The sequence below is a fragment of the Danio rerio genome, chromosome 21, assembly GCF_052040795.2.
Source record: "Danio rerio strain M-AB ecotype USA chromosome 21, GRCz13ab, whole genome shotgun sequence".
NCBI lineage: Eukaryota > Metazoa > Chordata > Actinopteri > Cypriniformes > Danionidae > Danio > Danio rerio.
Genome location: NC_141041.1, coordinates 40,612,022 through 40,634,031, shown reverse-complemented (window position 1 = coordinate 40,634,031; position 22,010 = coordinate 40,612,022). Strand labels below are relative to the sequence as shown.

General features: G+C 36.7%; 1 protein-coding gene across 2 annotated transcripts in view; it reads left to right on the top strand.

Annotated features, from left to right (window-relative positions):
• Positions 1–2,198: 2,198 nt before the first annotated feature.
• Positions 2,199–22,010, top strand: part of si:dkeyp-23e4.3 — a 152,462-nt gene continuing 132,650 nt past the window's right edge. For both annotated transcript variants that reach the window (XR_015520514.1, XM_087301743.1), the window contains exon 1: positions 2,199–2,447. Coding sequence is in view for 1 of the 2 variants with exons in the window: in XM_087301743.1 (XP_087157869.1) it covers positions 2,327–2,447 (121 nt within the window). In the remaining variant the exon portion in view is untranslated. The remainder of the gene's footprint in view (positions 2,448–22,010) is intronic.

Below are 22,010 nucleotides of genomic sequence, written 5' to 3'. Positions count from 1 at the left end.
CTTACTTTCCACTGACCGAAAATCATCCACCCGCACAGTTGAGAAGTGGTAGGGTTTAAACAAAACTATAATTAGTATATTTTTCTTGGGAAAAAAAATATGTTTTTAAAATAAATATTGTATGTAGTTTGTCTTAAATATTTTTCTTGGTCAGTTATCTTCTGGATAAAATCCCTAAATAAAAAAGCCTTGAATGGTAGCCGTTCCATGCGAACAGGCTGCCAGCAGCTGCATCTGATGAAAGAAACAGTTTCACCGGCTCTGGTGCTGATGAGACTGCGATCTCCACTCCATGTGGGGGACAGTGTTTGTCTCATTAGTTTTAGGCCTTTTGGCAAATGTCTCGATTATTAAAAATTAAAAAAAAAAAAAAAAAAACCCTAACAAAACTAAAGCCAATAGATTTCTTTACCCATCTCCCAACATGCAAGTACATACACACTTTAAAACATAGAAACGCACACCTTTTTGTCATTCTTCCTTGCTTTGTCAATATATCGTAGTCTATAATGTTCAATAATCAATTAAAATTATGTAATAAATAAATAAAAAAGCGGCATTAATTCCCGTTCTCTCAGTATGTCTGATAATATATTATCTTTCGGAGAAAGTCTTATTTGTTTTATTTAGGCTAGAATAAAAGCAGTTTTAATTTTTTTAACACCATTATATTGTCAATATTATAAGCCCCTTTAAGCTATTTTTTTTTCTCTTAAAAATAAAAAAAATAAATCCCCTACATTTAATTTAGCACTAAATTCCATAATTCTAATTACAATTCTATAATTAGCACCTACTGTGTGTACTGCCACATGTTGTTGAATGCCTTCCCAATTGTAACCCTAGTAGCAAGGAATTCTGGCCCAGATGTAGCATAAAGCTGGCACAGCAGGCATTCATCCGTCACTGGCATACAGCATGTGGGCCAATTCTGGCCCGGGTATAGCAGAGGTGGCACCGTCTTTAAGGCGGCACACAAGATTTGGGCCAGAAGTAAAGCGTAGTATTTGACCCAGATTTAAAAAAATGTATATGTGGGCCACAGTTTGGCCAGTCTTGACCCACATTTAAAATACATTCAAATAATTTTTAAGTAAAGAAAAAAATTCTATTAATCAGGTCACTTTGAGAAAAAGCACACCCATAGTGTACCTAAAGCACAATGCTTCATGTGTTTATCAATTTCATTGCAATCGTGACACACCAACCTATCTGGCCCAGTTCAAGTCCAGTTATGAGTCATTAACTTGGCTGAAACTTGACCCAGATATGGTCCGTGTTTGGCCCTTGTCTGGAAGCCAGATTTGGTCCAGTCATGCACCGTAATTCACTGTGGCATGTGGGCCAAACAAAACCTGATTGTGTAGGCCAGAGCTGGGCCAGAGAAATGTTGCTTTGTGGGAAAGTCACTTTAGACAAAAGCATCTGCTAAATAACTAAATGTAAATGTAAACAACTTTAGGATCTCAAGCTGAGAAATCATTTAAATATGGAAATTAATTAATTTGTCAAAATCGCTGTCACTTTAGCACTCATTCTGATGAAATAAGAGGATAAAAACCACTGGAGAAGTTCACTGAGAAAATTCACAGCAACTCCTCCAACACTTATTGAGCATAATTATAAATGTCACTATTTGTAAGCACAGAGAGAACTCAAATTATTCAATAAATACAAGCTAACGAGGACACCGTGACAAGCCAGTTCGCAATCATGACAGAATGAACAGATTTGTTTATCTGAAACCCAATTGTTTGGAATAAAACAGTCAGCCTCAAAAAGGGCTGACAGTATGAAATTACAGAAAACAGAGAAGTTCTTCAAAAACGGGAAGTCACACCACAGCCAAACGCCTAGAGAAAAACAAAGATAAAGAAAAAAAAGGGGACTTTGCTTACATATTTCCCCACCCTTTTACCAAAAGACACATCCAAATGTAATATTTATCTTAGCATCCAGATTGGGAGCAATTGTGTATGACTGGTGACTGTCCAGATGCATGAATGACTTGCAGGCAAGGGAGATGAAGAGGGGTGGTGACACTCAACCCAAAGTAGATGCTATTTCCTTTTCAGGCTCCTCTGACCCCTAGCTTGGGAGGGGAAAAAAAGTTTTCTCCCCCTTCCTTCTCACTCTCCCACTTTCTTTCCCTCTCTCTTACACAATCTCATTTTAGAGGGTGTCTGCAAACTACATGCAGACTTTCTGCATCAAGTGTCAAGCGAGTAAGAAGAAAGTTCGTTCCCTCTGGGCTCTCCGTTGGACTTGGAGGATTCACGGCGCTCAGATGGAGTGAAAAATCGCATGGAAGGACTTTGGAAAGTCTATGGATATGGCACACACAGTCAAAACTCCACTCAGGAGGTCTTTTAGCGAGCATGTGAAGGATTCCACTAACAAGGCTTGGGATACATTCTGGAAGAGCGCACGTGAGAAGCGACTCTCAGGTAGGAAGAGTGTGGCTTTACTCTACTGCTGCTGTTGTTGTTGTTGACAGATCACTCTGGTGGTCCATTGACATTCTTGCTGACTTTCTTAATGAACTTTGTACAACTGAGGTAATTTGACATGCTAAATTTTGTTTAAACATACCAAGAATGTACATTTGGGAACTTTTTAAAAGGTTTTATATAAACAGTTGGATTCACTTTATTTTGATGGTCCCTTAAACACATTTTGTTGATTTTACAGTCTGTAGGCCCACACAGAACTTGCACCCACAGAAAGACGCATATTTCCACAGATTTTTGAGTCCATCAGTGAGTCTGTTTATATACAGTACTTGTAAATATATACATTATTTCATGTATATTGAAATAATATATTATTTCATTTATTTCATTTTTATACATTTTGATGATATTATTGATTAGTGTGCAAATGTGTACATGATGTTTGTATAAGTTTGCATATATTTAGTGGATATATTACTATGAATGATTTTTGAACTGCGAGAGTGTGTCTGAGCCTCGGACATTATCAGGAAGGCTATTCCAGAGTTTAGGAACCAAAAATGAGACGGTTCAATCTCCTTTACTCGACTCAACTTTTTTTTACCAGAAGCCCTGAGTTTTGAAATCTTAAAGAGCAAGTTGGATTGTAGTTTGGATTGTGGATTGTGGATTGTAGTGTGTGACAGGATATTGGTTAGATAAACAGGAGCTCGATTATTTAAAGCTTTATAGGTAAGATGCAATATTTGTAAACCAATACGAAACTTAACAGGCAGCCAGTGTAAGGAGGATAAAATTGGGGTGATATGATCATATTTTCTAGACCTGGTAAGAACTCTGGCAGCTGCATTTTATACTAGCTGAAGTTTGTTAATAGAGGATACTGGGAAACCAACAAACAGAGCATTACAGTAATCCACCCTAGAAGTCATAAAAACATGGACTAGCTTTTCTGCATCTGAGATGGATAGAGTACTTCTTAACATTTCTCAGATGAAAGTAGGCAGTTTTTGTGTCAAAGGATATATGATTTTTTTAAAAGTTAAATTACTATTCAACATAACACAAATATTTTATAGTACAGCTAACGCTAACGCTAACTTTGTATCCCTCTAATTGCAGGTCGAGTTGTGAGATCTGCTGTGTACAGGATTTAGGTCCAATAAGTAATAATTCTGTTTTGAGTTTAAGAGAAGAACATTGTTGGTCATCCAGTCTTTAACATCTTTAATACACTCAGTTAGCTTAGACATTTCAGACGTTTCATCAGGTTTAGTTGAAATATATAATTGAGTATCATCTGCACAGCAATGAAAGCTAATCCCACGTCTTCTAATAATGTCTCCCAGGGGTAGCATGTATATTGTAAACTGCATAAAACTTGTTAAGGCTGTCCATTAATATTCACAAACTGGTAACGGTCAGCTAAGTATGCCTTAAACCATTGTAGAGCCTGTCCCTGGACACCTGTAGAATTTAAGCGGTCTATGATGATATTGTGGTCAACGGTGTCAAATCCACTGAGATCCAGTAAAACTAATAACGAGATGCACCCTTGGTCAGCAGCTAAGGCTAAATCAGTGGTTATTTTCACTAATGCGGTTTCTGTACTGTGATGAGGCCTGAAACCTGACTGAAACACTTCTAAAACATTGTTCACCTGCAAAAAGGTGCATAAATGGGCAAAAACAACTTTTTCTATTAGTTTAGACATAATTTGAATATCTGAAATAGGCAATTATTAGCTAGGTTGCTGGGGTCTAGTTGTGGTTTCTTAATAATAGGCTTAATAACAGCTAGCTTGAAAAGATTTGGAACATGGCCTAAAGAAAGAGAGGAGTTGATGAGGTTAAGAAGAGGTTTTGTCTTTTACAGGTAGCAAATCTTTCAGTAATTTGAAAAGTAAAAAAAAAAAATAAAGTTGGCAGATTTCTGGCCTTGAATTTAGCAAACAATTTTGTGTTTCATAGACATCCAATAGACATCTAAATGTAGACAGCTTGGCTAAAACAAGGTTGAGAATAGCCCAAAACTAGACTTTAGGGCTTTGAGTCTAAGAAAAGCGCATTACATATAAAATTCATTATTATTATTATTATTATTATTATTATTATTATTATTATTATTATTATTATTATTATTTATAATAATAATAATAATATTATTATTAGACTAGTCGTCAAATAGACAGATTAGACAGACTTTATATCTGTAGTCATTTATTTCTGTTTATTTAATGACTAATCTAGTTTTGGCCTATTCTTAGACGTCTATTAAATTTTCAGTGACAGCCCAAATTTAGCCTTGTTTTAGCCTAGACGATTAACTAGATGTTTAGACATCTATTAGACGTCTTTTAGACTACAGTTAGATTAATAATAGACTAATAATTCTCATTAGAGTGTTAGTTGACTGTTGGGTTAGGGTCAGTGTAAGTTAATGTACTTACAAAGTTTCTTATAGTCATGACAAGGTCTGTTAATGAAGCAATATCAGCAGATACTCTAATGTGAATTAGTTGGCATGTACTTGGAATGCAAATTAAAGTGATAGTTCACCCAAAATAAAAATTCTGTTATCTTTTAATCACCATCCACTTATCCCAAACCCATTAGATCTGTTCTTCTTTCTACCACAAAAGAGAATATTATAAAAAAATTATTTCCATAGTACTATTTTTACAGTACTAAGTTGATGGGTCAAACAGCATTTTTTAAAATCTTCTTTTGTGGTAAACAGAAGAATGAAACTCCTAAAACCTCACAAGTGAGAGTAAATGACTAATTTTTAGGTGAACTATCCCTTAAAGTGAAGTACTATTTGTGTACATCATGTGTGGCAACTACTCGAAATCTTCAGCGATGATTGGCCTTTAAACAGCTTAAGCCAGTTTCTTTTAACTCTGAGTGAGATGTGGTTAAAAAAAAAAACTCTTGACATGTTAACAAGAGCCAGCTAATTGCTCGGATATCCACATCACGAGCACCCTAGGCACGGCAGGAAATGGCCTTTGGTTGGAAAGAGGGCTAAATCTTCCTTGATCGTTTTTCTATCTCTTTCTTGAAGGGGGCTTGAGGGTGGGGATTTCTGTCTGTCATATGTTACAAGCCTGTCTTAATATTTACACCCTGACCAAGCTTGTCATACCTCGGTCCAAATACGGCTGTAGCGCAAAAGATCACGAGGTGCATCCAAAGATCCATGTCAGCCAGATGTGATCCATAAATGAGCAACTTTAGAGCAAAAAAAAGCTTTCTGAGAGCCAATTAAAACAGATTGTTGCCAAACCCTAATTAAATGCGGCACTGCGCCAAGGACTTTTTAAAAATTTTTTCTGTGGCACTTCACACGACACCACGGCCAAGTAAAATACAATGCAAAACTAGTGTCTGGCATCTGGAGTAAACATCTGGCTAGGAAAGATTGGAGTTTTTTGTATCGACATGGGCTGATGTGTGAGGTACTGCGGTATCTGGTTCATGTCAAAGTCAGAACACATGGAGGGCCTTTGCAACGAAAACATTGATAATTGCGTTTCCTTCTTTTCTATTGTAATGCTACAATCATTTTTACCTGAGGTTTATACTGAACAGATTGTCCCTCACCATTCAGTCAGCTCTTATTTCACTCTTGCCAAGAGGCATTACCTCATTGCAGGAACCAGAGCCACGTGTTTCTGGTGTGCCTGTCAGAGCAGTGTTTGCATGTGTGAACGATAGGGAAACTGTGTATAAAGAGTTCTGAGAGCCATTATGATGCAGAGCAGGCCTGTTAGCTCCAGAGATTACTGTGAGAATGCCTCACCAGATGTTGCAATCTCTTAAAAAAAAGAAAGAAAGAAAACTAGGAAGGGGTGGTTGAAAAGAAACATACACAGCTGGAAAAAAAGGGAAGGAAATGGGGTCAAATTGCATATTTTTCTAAGCTACAATAACAGCATAGAGAATCTCTGAAAAAAAACGAAGGTTCTTCTTTTTACTGCGGCCATTAATATTTTACGATTTTGGTTTGCAGATCTTTTGGGGGAATTCTTTGAATTTGCAATGTCACATCTGGGAAATCATTCGGCTTCTGAATTCCTGATTTGAAAATGCTGTCATGATGGTTCAATCTGAACTGTATTTAAAACAACTTATTTTTATAGATCCTCCTAAAAAATCATTTTGAATATTTGAACAGATGTGTTTATATTATTGAATCCTAACCAGATGTGATGTGGTAAAGCCAACAACTGGTTATAAATTGAATGCAGCATCACAGCAAATGTTTTGGGGTTCATTATAATTATCACATTATTCATTTATCAACCAGAACTATGGAGTATTTGTAGTAAAACTATATTTTGTAGGTCACTGATATGAGGTTTAATGTGATTGCACATTATGGAGGCCTATTTCAATATTTTTTTACTTAGCTATGAGATTATGTGTGAGATATTTAAGTCATAATATTTTTTAAAAGTTGTATGAGTTGTAAATTATGATGTCACAGTTAAAAGAAATCAGCTACATATTGTGAGAACCATTATGACATTCATTCATTCATTTTCAACCGATATTCCGTGGGCGGGTCACAGGGGCAGCAGTCTTAGGAGAGAACCCCAGACTTCCCTTTCCCCAGACACTTCCTCCAGCTCCTCCGGTGGGATCCTAAGACGTTCCCAGGCCAGGCAAGGGACATAGTCCCTCCAGCATGACCTGGGACTTCCCCGAGGTCTCCTCCTGGTGGAACATGGCTGGAACACCTCCCTAGAAAGGTGTCCAGGAGGCATTTGAAACAGATGCCTGAGCCATCTCAGCTGACTTCTCTCGATGTGGAGGAACAGCGGCTCTACTCAGAGCTCCTTCCGGGTGACAGAGCTCCTCATCCTATTTATAAGGGTGCGCCCTGCCACTCTGTAAAGGAAACTCATTTTGGCTGCTTGTATCCGAGATCTTGTCCTTTCGGTCATGACCCAAAGCTCATGACCATAGGTGAGAGTAGAAACATAGATTAACTGGTAAATGGAGAGCTTTGCCTTTCAGCTCAGCTCCACAACAGACCAGTACATCGAGTGCATTACTGCTGCCGCTGCACCAATCGGCTAGTCAATCTCACGTTCCATTCTTCCCTCACTTGTAAACAAAACCCTGAGATACTTGAACTCCTCCACGTGGGGTAAGAACTATCCTCCAACCTGGAGATGGCAAACCACCTTTTTCTAATGGAGCACCATGGCCTCAGACTTGGAGGAGTTGATTTTCATCCCAGTCGTGTAACACTCAGCAGCAAACTGCCCCAGTGCATGCTGAAGGTCCATGTTTGTGGAAGCCAACAGAACAACACCATCTGCAAATAGCAGAGATGAGATCCTGTGGTCCCAGAACCGGACCCCCTCCAGCCCTAGGCTCCTCTTTGAAATTCTGTCCATTAAAATTATGAAAAGAATTGGTGACAAAGAGCAGGGCTGAGCCTTGGCTGGGCCAGTTGGCATTTCTGTGTGGGGTTTGCATGTTCTCCCCGTGTTCACGTGGGTTTCCTCCGGGCGCTCCGATTTCCCCCACAGTCCAAAGACCTGTGGTAAAGGTGAATTGGGTAGGCTAAATTGTCCGTAGTGTATGAGTGTGAAGGAGTGTGTATGGATGTTTCCCAGTGATGGGTTGCAGCTGGAAGGGGCATCTGCTGTATAAAACATATGCTGCATAATTTGACGGTTCATTTCGCTGTGGCAACCCCAGATTAATAAAGTGACTAAGCTGAAAATAAAATGAATGAATAAATGAATGAATGAATTTATTGATTGATTGACTGATTGATTTATTTATTGATTGATTAATTAGTGAATGAATGAATGAATGAATGAATATAATTTGAGGTGCGAATGATATATTTCCAATTAATCTAAGCATGCAAATGCATGTTTACCTAGAAAACCACAGTACTTTTCTCATGAATATGAATTCATATTTTTAGTGCAAAGCTTTTACCAGACAGCGAAACTAAAGTTATGCCTACATTAGGTTTTAGTATGTGATTTTAAAACCAGTATTCCCAGGAGTCTGTTAATGTTTTTCACAAGTGGCTTTGCTGAATAACCGCAGTCCATCAGTAAGATAATAAATTCCACTGATTTGTTTTTCAGGGGCTTTGCAGTTCCCCATTTCATAGCCTTAATCTTGTACGCAAATGTAATAGATTATAAAAACACATTTTACAACATCTTTTATTGAAAATAGACTATAAATAAAGACTTAAAGGGATAGCTAACCCAAAAATGGAAATTCTGTGATTAGTTATTCACCCTTTACTTGTTGCAAAATGTATGGCTTCTTCTTCTGTTTAACACATACACACAGATATTATGAAGAAAGCTGAAAATCTGTAACTTTTGACTTCCACAGCAGGCCCCATAGTCAGCCTGGTGAAAGGTGTGTGGTTCTTTTTTTTTTTTTTTCAAACAGTGGACCTTTTTGCAGTTATACACCTCAGTTTCTATTTAACTATAAGATTTAAATACTGGCTTGTGTTGTCTCTTTGTGTCATGTGCTCTCCCGTCTATTGTCTAGTCCCACCCTCCTTGTTAACCCATTATTAGTTAACTATGTTCATCTGTTTGTGTGTTAATTTCCTACAGTTTATAAACCCCTCATGTCTGCTGTCCTGTGCCAGTTCGTCATCACATGTCGTCGTTTGAAGTCTTGTCCTGTTGTGTTTCCAGTCCTGTTCCTTACCAGCCAACCCAGTGAAGTTTGTTTGTGTGTTTGTTAATGTTGTCCCCCTCGGGGTAGTTTATTTTGCATTTTATTTTATTTTTATTATTTAATAAATTCCCATTTCCCTGCATTTGAGTCCTCGCTCTATTTTCCCCCATTTCCCCTCACCAACCCTGACATTAGTCACCATTTGGCCATTCCAATGAAAAATAATAATTAAAATATAATAATAATAAAACTATAATAATGAATTCTTGAGAATTTTTCTTGCCTCTTTGGTAAAAAAAAGTACATAAGAAAATTCCTGGATATCAACAATAGCCAAAATACATTCAAATTAATTTAATATGGTCCGCTTCTGGTGTTTCACACCTTTTAATTGCTCATTTTTATTTCAGGAATAAGGTCCAAGATTTAGAATAAAAGTTACCTGAAAAAATGTTTTCTCTGTTTAAAAACAATACACCAAAACAACAGCAGACAGAGGATTCCATATGGTCTTAAAGCCTTTTTTCGATGGATTATTTTCAATATTTATGACGGCATAGCAGTCAAAATACGACAAATGAGCTCATGTAAGGGACAAATTCTGGGCCTTTGTCAGTGAGGGGTGAGTCTTCCGAACTACCCTAACCCCCTGTCTACAGACCTGAAAAGTTAGAACACATGTTTTATGCTTATAGTAAACATGTTTTTAAAAATTTTACTGTAAAAGCTCACCTGCAGGTGTTTTAGGCGCAGGTCAGATTTTTCCCAGGTCATATATTATTTTGTTTATATTAATTTTGTCTAAAACATGATTAGACCTGTCCAGTTTTGCCTGGAATGCATCCCAGACCACCTTCTGAAGTGGTTTAAGCCATGAGTGTCCACACTCGGTCCTGGAGGGCCAACCCTAATCAAACACACCTGAACCAGCTAATCAAGCTCTTACTAGGTATACTAGAAACTTCCAGGCAGGTGTGTTGAAGCAAGCTGGAGCTAAGATCAGCAAGACACCGGCCCTCCAGGACCAACTTTGGACACCCCTGGTTTAAGTGATCGGATTTATATCCGATCAGAATAAAACAAATGAAATGACCAAACGAAGGGACATCTGACGGCTGAGGACAACGCTTGCTATTAAAGCCTTCATGGAACATCCGTTATTTAAAAAAAAAAAAAAACAATGGCTAAAATAGGGAAAGGGAGGTCATTTACTGGACAAGTCAATAAATATACAGGATTTCCCAGTTAATCATGGAACCTCAGGGATAGGGACAGATTTTCATCTGTTAGGAAGTAAGTAACTTTAGCCTTACCCTGATTGGCAGTCTTTTTGAACCACAATATTTTGTGATAATGACGTCGCTGCCTGCCTTTTCTGCCTCTCTTGCTCTTTTCGACTCATAGCATTACCCAGTATGGCATCTAAGATTCAAATGTTACCACTCAGTGGATTGTCATGTGACTCGCGTCACATTATTGTGGCTTTGAGGCTCCATGGGATTCAAATTACTGGCCATAGTTATTTAAGTTACACTTTTTTAACAATATATATTAAATAAAAATATTATAAAAATCATATAATAAATATAAACTACATAAAATAATTAAAAGGACAAATTCTGGAACTTTTGGCCATGGTGGTGGTTAATTCAAATAACCTGAACCCCCCCCCCTGGCTACAGGCATGTTTAGTTTTTGTTTTTTATATTATGGAAATCAGTGGTTTCAGGTTTTTAACTGGCTACAAAATCACTTCCTTTGTGTTTAACAGAAGAGAGAAACTCAAAACAAAAAGTCTGTAACCACCTGAGGGTGTGTAAACAGTGAGTAAATGTAAAATTTTGAGTGGACTATCCCTTTAAACAAACAATAAAGTTCCAAAGGAACTAAAAATATGGTTTTAAAGTTGAGCTGAAATCGGGCATATCGGAATTATCATTCCAATTACTTACGACTAGTCTGTACTATGCTAAATGTAAAATTAATCACATCTGTCAGCAGTTTTCCATGGGAAGTGCAAATAGCTGATTAGAGTAACAGATTTACACATGTGCCTCTCCATAAATAGCCCTCAAAGGTTAGGTGGGCATGAGGTAGGTGTTCACATACCCTCATAACCATATATAATCGCTTCTCATTGCCGGCCAAGGCTCATTAAACCAGCTGCAACTCAGATTTACAGCTTGGTCTCTCTCTATTGTCCCATGTGACCAAGGGTTGATTGGACATCGGATGTGTTGGAATTTGTGCTGCTCCGGTCAATGGCTGAACAACTGGTAAATGAATGAACAGTCTGTGAGACTAAAGTGATCATAGCTCATTTTGACAAAGGCATTATAACATGTTCTCTTTTTTCAAAATGGAGAATTACACTAGCTGTATCCATGCACAAACTTAGAATAGCATATAAAACCTACACATAATAAAGCACTGTTCACATATATGTGTTTTAGAGAATTAAGACCATCACTTAATGACAAATGAGCCTGATGTACTGTACATATCTACATATCTAAAATCTATGTTTTTGAGAGCAGGGGAACTACTGTAGCTCATTTTCTTTCATAATAAATAAGAGCAGCAAATGCACTGCCAAATTGTTTTGCATTACTGCAAAGCTTTCTGGCATACTTGATTCTGATTGATCAATCATATTATTCCAAAGTGTTATGTTCGGGATAAAGTACATCCAGATGGTTTATAATTGCAGAATAAAGCCAAAAAGGCTTAAAGGCAGTGTGATGCAAATCGGAAGTGCACTATTCTGCGAAAACAACCATCCTGATGTACTTTATCCTGCTTATTACATGACTCCTTACCACAAGACATAGTAAAGCGTATGAAGCTAACCTGTGCACTTTTCAATCACAAGATGGCGGCAAACAGTCAAGAATGCAAAGCTGACAGAAACAAAAACATCTGAATAAACATACTGACCTACTTATTTATTCACAAGATGGAGGATTTGAACGCATTTACTGAAGGTGATTCAAAGTTCTGTGTTATTCAGCAGTGGTTATCTGGGAATAACATTCCTTGTAATGTTGGAATTGATCAATCAGAATGGGGTATACCAGACAGCCGCGTAATAATCCCAGATAACAACTACTGAAACTAATAACATGCTGTCATGTTTCTGCTCCTGACAGTTTGAAGCCATCTTGTGACCGAATAATATGTAGGTGGTTATAATATTATATAATTTAATATAATTTAATATAATATAATATTCATTCTTTCATTTTTCTTTAGCTTAGTCCCTATATTTATCAGGGGTTGCCACAGCAGAAAGAACTGCCAATTCATCCAGCACATGTTTTATGCAGCAAACGCTCTTGCAGTCATAACCTATCACAGGGAAACACTCATACACTCTTGCATTTACACACATACACTACGGCTAATTTAGCTTATTCAAATCACCTATATTGCATGTTTTGGGGACTATGGGGAAAACTGGAGCACCCGAAGAAACCCCACATAGATATGCCAACTGTTTGAGGTTCTTGTGTGGCACAATAATATAATATAATATAATATAATATAATATAATATAATATAATATAATATAATATAATATAATATAATATAAGCTTAGTTTTCCACACTTTCCCACACAGTACATCATTAAAATCCACTTTTATTTATTTATTTTTTTTACTGCACACTTGTTAATGCTAAAATTCAGTAACAAAACAAAATTAAAACATTTGTTAATATTACCAATAATAATGTTCTAGGGTACAAAAATAATTGAATTAATATATTATTATTTGAAATTTTGGGGAAATTTTTCTCAGGTTTTTATTTTAAAAATACTGCAAGGATTTAATATTAAATACAATAAAACTGACAGTCAAGTTATTGACCTTTTTTTTTTTTTTAAATAAGTGCCCATTAAAATGTTAGATGAAAAGAGCTGATAAAAACAAAGGGATAATAATAATAATTGTGTATGGCTATACACTCAAAGTGCTTCACAGTCATGAGGGGGGGGGGGGGGGGGTCTCTCCACACCACCAGGAGTGTGCAGCATCCACTTGGATAATGGAACAGCAGCCACAGTACAACAGTGCCAGTGCGCTCACCACACATCAGCTATAGGTGGAGTGGAGAGCCAATGATAGAGACAATTCTTAGGATGGGGTTGATTGGGAGGCCACGATTGGTAAGGGTCTATAGAGGGAATTTGGCCAGGACACCGGGGTTACACCCCTACTCTTTATGAGAAGTGCCATGGGATTTTTAATGACCACTGACAGTCAGGACCTCAGTTTAATGTCACATCTGAAAGACGGTGACCACTGACAGAGTAGTGTCCCCTTCACTTTTACTGGGGCATTACTCACACAGACCACAGGTTGAGCGCCCCCTGCTGGCCTCACTAACACCACTTCCAACAGTAACCAAGTGTTCCCATGTGGTCTCCCATCCAGGTACTAACCAGGCTCAGCCCTGCTTATCTTCAGTGAGTAACCTTGAGTAAGATAAATTGAGTAAGATTTAGTGAGTAAAATAAATATAGAATTATATACAATAACTATAATTATTTGTATGCATTGACTAACTTCAAAATAGTTGTTTTTAGGCAGTATTTTACTTGATTTGATTTGATTTAATTTGATGATCCTGAACCCCCACAAAGTGTGCACAACTCAAAACCTCTTCCTCCAGCAGTTTGAGAATCATGTATCCCACCCGTTGGATTGAGCTGTTTAAAGACTAACAAGAAAGTTATGTAGAAAAATCACGAAAACAAGACCAACACAGAGAATCATTTACCAACTTGAATAATGCAATACTGTTAGTACAATAATACATTTGCAAATAAAATATTTGAGAATGCCCTCCCGCTGTGCTGCACCAAAAACTCATAAATTAAACTCTACATACTAAATGGCCGCTTAGAGAACTGACCTCTTTAACTGCCAAAATGTCCTCCACATGACTCTCAGGGCACTGTTTATGACTTCTCTTTCTCTAATGACCTCATTTTCCTCCCCTTACAGCCTTTTCAAAAAGATTTAGCTTTCCTTCATTCTCATTCAGTTCAACAGGATAATCTGGAATCATGGGCTAATCAGAAGTTTCATCCCTGAAGGAAGGATTCAGATCCTTCATTACCTTTGATTATGCATAAAATTGTCATCTTTCAATACTTTGCACCGCCAAAGCAACTGTCATCATTACAGCACTTAAAGTTAGTAAATGAATACTTTTCAGCTACACCTTATACCATTGAGTAGACACAAATGACTGCCATTTATAAGATTTCTGTTTAAGTACTCAGGTATCCCCACCTCATTAACTTACCTCTGGTTTACCTTAGTTGGATTTTCCTAGCTACACCCACGCCTAAAACTGCCACACCTGTTCACAATCAATAAATTACTTGAATAGGACCTGCCTAACAAAGTGAAGTAGACCAAAAGATCCTCAAAAGCTAGAATTTTACCAGTTATATTCAATTTTGAGAACACCCACAACTTTAAAAGCTTCTCAGTTGACTAGCTAAGAGTTCTAGAAGACCAAAAACTGACTTCATCAATACTGATTGACACATGTAGCACACTTTGAATGAGTTTCATTTTATCAACTCAAAATGATGTGTCATAAAGTTGAAATCAGTTATGAATTGTGTGATATAAACTCAGAATTCCTAGAAAAAAAAAAGTCTGAACTGTTTGAATTGTGAGATATACACTCACCGGCCACTTTATTAGGTACAACTTACTAGTACTAGGTTGGACCCTCTTTTGGCTTAATCCTTTGTGACATAGATTCAACAATGTCCTGTACATATTCATCAGAGATTGTGGTCTATACTGACATGATAGCATCAAGCAGTTGCTGCAGATTTGTCAGCTGCACATCCAATCTGCCAATCTCCTGTTCCACCACATCCCATTGGATTGAGATCTGGTGACTATGGAGGCCATTTGAGTATAGAGAACTCATTGTCATGTTCTAGAATCCAGTCTGAGATGATTTACGCTTTATGACATGGCACGTTATCCAGCTGGAAGTACCCATCAGAAGATTACACTGTAATTAGTGCACTGTGGTCATAAAGGGATGGACATGGTCAGCAACAATACTCAGGTAGGCTGTGGCATTGACACAGTGCTCAATTGGTACTAATGGGCCCAAAATGTGCCAAGAAAATATCCCCCACACCATTACACCTCCACCACCAGCCTGAATCATTGATAGAAGGCAGGATGGATCCATGCTTTTATGTTGTTGACACCAAATTTCGACCCTACCATCTGAACGTTGAAGCAGAAATCAAGACTCGTCAGACCAGGAAATGTTTTCCCAATCTTCAATTGTCCAATTTTGGAGAGTCTGTGCGAATTGTAGCCTCAGTTTTCTGTACTTAGCTGACAGGAGTGGTACCCGGTGTGGTCTTCTGCTGCTGTATCCCATTCGCGTCAAGCTTTGATGTTTTGTGCATTCAGAGATGCTCTTCTGGATACCTCAGTTGTAACGAGAGTTACTGTTGCCTTTCTATCAGCTCGAACCAGTCTCATGCTCTTCAGACCTCTGGCATCAACAAGGCATTTGCACCCACAGAACTACAGCTCACTGCATAATTTATCTTTTTCTGACCATTCTCTGTGACCCTAGAGATGATTATACGTGAAAATCCCAGTAGATCAGCAGTTTCTGAAACACTCCGACCAGCCAGTCTGGCAGGAACAACCATGCCACGTTAAAAGCCACTAAAATCGCCTTTTTTCCCCATTCTGATGCTCAGTTTGAACTGCAGCAGATTGGCTGATTATGTCTACATGCCTAAATGCATTAAGTTGCTGTCATGTAATTTATATTTATATTTATATATAAATAAAGTGATCCAGTTACTATGACCATTTATGTGAAGCTGCTTTGACACAATCTGCATTGTAAAAGCGCTATACAAATAATAAATTACAAGTTCAAGTTTACTTCTCAAAATTCTGATTAAAACAATTTGAAATCAAAGATAAAAAGTTGTCATAACCTTCTTTTTTTCAGTGGTAGTTAACTAAACAAAGTTGAATTTAATGTCTAAAGATGACCATAAGAATAAATTGTCACCAACTTGTACACACTGTTTTTAAAAATTATTTAAGAAAGCTGACTAAGTATTTAAACTGACTTTTTAGATAAAAAAATAGGGTTGCTTTAAGTATCAGTAAGTATTCTAAATATGTGTTGGTTTTATTTATCCTTTTGACTAAGAAGCCCAGCAAAAACTTTTATTCACTAATCGAAAAAAAATTAGATTATAATGTGTGACATTAACCGTGTTCCTCTTTGTACACAACCCACAAAGAAATGTTGTATTGTAGATTTGATTCACCAGAAGCTTAAACAGACATTTTTTCTTTAAATAATGTGATTTTTTTTTTGTAGTTTGTTTGTAGTCTAAGGAAATTTCACATAAAAGAATTTATGAATACATTTCAAGAGACAGTATTTCTAATTTTTTGATAAGTTATAAGTAATAAGTAATAAGTTAATAACTAATAAGTAAATACAAACCTGCAACATTTTGAAAAAATGTTGCTTTTATATAATACATATTTAATTAAAATTTGTATTATTCATATTTTATTAATATTTATTATTATATTTATTTATTTAAAATACAAACATAAACAATGTCTTAAATATGCAACTTGCATATATTTACATTTATCAGATTTATGAATGTAGATTTATGTATCTAATATAAACCACAATCAAATTAAAACCCTATTAAATACATTTTATTTGTCTTTATTTATATTTTATTTACATTTTATTTATTTATGATTCTGTTTAACTTATTATTATTGTAGTTGTTGTTGGTGTCGTTGTTGGTCGTGGTTGTGATGTTGTTGTTCATATTATCATAATTATTATTACTACTAGCATTTGTAGTATAAGATTGACCCTATTTCGCAGAAATAACCATCATTAACATCACAAACTAACATTTTGATCCCACTAACACATTACAATTATCTATAGTTAATTACAAAAACATCCAGAAGAGAGCAGAACAGGCTAACCTTTCAAGTTGCTGAATTTCCGATAAGAATCAAGGCTTAATTTGAAATCAGAAGCTTTATCATTAGTGTGGAGATGATATTAAAAGCTGAAAGTTTTGTCTCTGTTTCGGGGGGCACTTTTCTATTCTGGTTCACAAGCCTGATAAGTGGTGGTCTTGTAAGACTTACAGCAGTTTGCGTCAGCAGTATGAGCTCCAAAGGTGCAAGTTGCCTAATGGTTTTTCACACTGCGATCTGCACAGCGTCTTCTGTAGTGTCGCTTGGCAAGCATGTCTGTTATTGAAGGCCTGCGCTTAAAGTGTCTCTCGCTTAAGCATGGAGAGTCTCATAGCCTTAAATGGCTAGACACCGTCTGGGAGAAATCCAACAGTCTAGTTTCAGAGCCTGTTAAGCCTCAGCAATTTCATCAGACTACTTCATGCATCCACGTATAAAAACAAACTATCATCTCCCTTTTATTTGGAAACATACAGAAAACTAAATAATAGCAAAATGTAAAGCACTCTGCACCAATCTTCACCCAAAGTGTTATGTGTTTCTGTGCATGGTGAATGTAAAAATGCATTGAAAGGGCAATAGCCGGGTTCCCATCCTAATGTGAACTGAACCTTTAAAAAGTTAGCATAAAACAATCCCAGATGTGAATCAGGTCAGTTTCCATCAAGTAAACAAAGCAAGCATAATGGAGACAGCTGGTTGGTCACAATAATGTTCTCTACATTAGAGTTTATTCAAGCAAATGCGGTCACATCAAGACGTCGGTGCACATGATGTCATTCATGACGCACAAGAAGTGATTCTTTTAAATAGGAATCGCTATCAGAACAGCAAAATATTTCAGTTTTATGTTGTTTATAATTGTTTAAATGAGCCAAAATAAGAAATACCTAACAGCTTTTATAGACTTCCAAAAATTTTTGCTTAGAAAGAGGGGAAAACTGGCTGAAAAACGGAAGAAAACACGGAATGTAATAAACATTTATTCAATACATCCATGTATGCAAACTTTTTTGGAATGCGATAATTCGTTTGACATCCCCAATAAAGAATATACAAAGGGCCAAGCTATGTAAATAAGTTAACGTGTTATATAAAAATCAGATACAAACACCACCACACAAAATCCAGGAGAATATAAATAGAGTTGAAGTCAAAAGTTTTACTTTTTTAAATATTTCCCTAATTATGTTTAACAGGGCAAGAAAACTTTCACAGTATGTCTGATAATATGTTTTCTTTTGGAGAAAGTCTTTTTTTTTTTTTTTGGCTAGAATAAAACAATTTTAAGGACAGAATTATAAGCCCCTTAAAGCAAATTTTTTTCAATAGTCTAAAAAACAAATCATTATACAATAACTTGCCCAATTACCCTATCCTGCCTAGTTTTTATACTGAAACAGATTTATTGTTGTAGATTTTATTGCAGAAACTGTAGGGCTAAAGTGGGCTTCCTGAGAGTTAGGTGAGGGCTGCCCATGCATGGCCAGCACTAAAGGGGCTAAAGTTTTGGCAATGAGTAAGCTATTAATGGCTTGGAGCTCACTAGGGACCCTTAGCCTTGGACCAGTACAGACTTAGCAGGGTTAAGACTTGAAACAGTTTCTATAGTTAAACAGATAGTAGTAAGTGGATGCTAAGCTGTTGCTAAGATAAAAAGAGTAGTTTCTATCCAGCTGCTAGTGTGTTCTGAGTGGTTACTTACATTTTTCTAGCATGATTAGGATGTCTGTAACACATTGCCAGCATGATTTGTATTTTACTAACACATTGCTAGCAATTATCACATTGTTAGCAGGATTAAAATGTTATTACCATGTTGTTAGCATGATTAGCCAAAAATCCTTAGCTGCTAGATCATCTCTAAATGAGAGCTTTATTTTATTTAAAGCAGCTTCCCATTTCCAAATAAACAATCATTTCATGCTAGGACATTTGTCTAATAGTATACACATGGAGGTAAGGAATTTAATTTAATAACAATTATTATATGTGTGTTTTTTTGTTTTATTATTCAATAGAATGTATGAATATAGTAATGCATACCAATATGGTAGTGTGGGGACTTCACTTTTAGGATGTCATGACCAATCCACTTCTACATCATAGATCAATGGCACTAACCTTTTTTTTTTCTCAAAATCAAAAATAACCTCAATTCAGCATAAAATCTTATATTAAACAAATTTAAATATTTTATTCAAAACATCAGACATTTCTCATGCAATACTTTATAATGCACATTAAAGGGCAACTATGGTGAAAAATCTACTTTGTAGATTTTTTTGTAGATTTAAAGTGTACCTAATGTAGTGGCCGGTTAATGTACAGTACTTCTCAATGAATTACCGATGCCATTTTCAGGGGGAAAAGAAAGAAAGAAATAAACTCCCCGATTGTTCTGTTCTTTATTTATTTAGTTATTTTATTATTAGTTGGAGCTTATGTAAGTTTTATTGTGTCTTTATTTATTTATTCAACGGGGCAGCATTTGCAGCTTTTGTTATGTCTTCTACTGCCGATAAAAGAATGTTACCAAGTCTCAAGACATCCAGTCCCCATTGGTTCCTAGAATAACCAATTCTGAGACCAATTCATCTGCACGCCGACCGCATGTGGCGTACAACGATAAAGAAGAAGCTGGTGAATCAGAATTGCTGACGCTTCCCGGTGCCTCCTATTATTTTTGATCTCAATCTAGTTTCACACACAGCTGGAGAGAGATCGCAGATTATTTCCACAACACTCATGATAAGTTGGAAGATTGGATCCCCTGATTATATTTTAATTCTGGACTTTGTTTAAACCCCGAAGCGCTATTGTGTTCTGCAGAATGAACATGCAAACAAGAAGTGGCAGTTGCGTGTTGAGCTCCTGATCCAACTAAGACAGCTTCCTCTTTTGGCACCGGGAGAGTATGTGAAGCATGGCATGTTTGTTATCTTGGTTTTGCTGACTTAATCCATGAAATGGATTAACTGTATCATCTGGTGAGTAAGTAAATTAAGTCAAGTATTTTCTGAAATAAGCTTGGGGTATTAGTGGTTTATTGATACTTAAAAAAAAAAAAAAAAAAAAAACGCTTTTACAATGCTTAGGCATTCACAATATTTAAGATCAACTTACTGTACAGTGGTCAAACTACCCACTTAAAAAATACTATAGTGATTTATAATGAATTCTGTAGCCCCTATACAATATTAAAGGGCACCTATGATGAAAAATCTACAAGCTGTTTGGATAGACATATGTGTAGGTTAGTGTATACACCATCATGTTAGGGTGATATAAACACACCCAGTACTTTTTTTATTTTTTATTTCAATTTAACAACATAAAAACAGTGGACCAATTGGAGCGGTTTTGAGACTGACCGCAACTTGACGTAGGAGTGCAGTTCCCCCTGCCCACCAATATTGATTGACAGGCATGCATTACCATATGCTCAGTTTGTTGTTTCACGTCTGCCATTTTATATTTTTGGATGTTAGGATCAACATCAGAACCTTCATCATCTTCTTGCGAATGAGCAACAGAAGCTAAAGTGGCTGTGTTAAATCTTTGAAGATCAGGTGCCTGAAAATTTGCCAAAACTTTTGCATGTCAGGGCTAATATTTTAATGCAGACTGCGTTGTAAATGAGTTACTATTCAACTCAGGATTTGCGAGTAAATTGTTTTTGAAAAATGGATGAGTTCCAACAATCCTTAATCCTGCCTTACTTTGAGTAAGTATTACTCAATAAGTAACTTTCTGTACTTATAACTTTAGCGTTCTAATAATGTTAGGCCGAAATTAATAACAACTGCGGATAAAGCTACTTCAGATGTTTGTTGCCACGTGTTTACTGATATTGTGCGGTCCCCCTGCCCACCAATATTGATTGACAGGTGTGCATTACCATATGCTCATTACCATATGTCCACCATGTTCTGTACCTTGCACTATTTTTGGATGTAAGGATAAACATCACAGCCTTTGTGGTCTTCCTGCGAATGAGCAACATAGGCTCAGGGGGCTGAACTTTATCTTTAAAGATCTGGGGCCTCATGTACGAAGACTTGCGTGGAAATCCTACTAAAACATTCCGTACGCACAAAGCTTTAAAGGTGTGTACGCAGAAAAAAATTCAGATGTATGAAACACTGCGTACGCCGAATCCCACGCATATTCTTTTGTACATCCGAATGAACGTGAAACTGAGCGCAACATGCACGAGCGCAAAACCCCTCCCTGCCTCCTCCCCCATATGAATATGCTAATGCCTCTACTTTGGCAAAACCAAACAAAAAAACAATGGCAAAAGCAAGCAAGAAAAAGAAACTTTGAACAGAATGTGAATTGGAGGTGATGCTTTCGGAGGTAGACCAGAGAAATACTGTGTTATTTGCAAGTTTGTCCTCCGGAAATAACAACAAAAGAAAAAAATTGGAGTGGGGAGAGTTTAGCTGATGCGGTTAACACAGCTAAATGATGCGGTCTCAACATCGTACTGTGTGGATAAAAAAAGAGAAATAGTGTGATTTATAGGTGTAAATTTTATGAGACCATGAGTAGTCTCAGTGGCGCAGCTCGTAAAACGCATATCAACATGTTTTGACACGTTCGAGCATGAACTCGGTTCGAATCCAGCATCTGATGAACTCATTCCCCGCCCTGCTACATATCAGATTTTGCCTACTTTTTATCACAAGAAAAACAAGTAGGAATCATTAATAAGTCTGTGCATCATATTTTATTTGCACATTTATTGAACGGGAAAGTTTTTGATTCACGCATGCAAATTCATCTTTAGATGTCGCCTTTATAGCAATGTGCGTGCAGTAGATCGCTCCCAT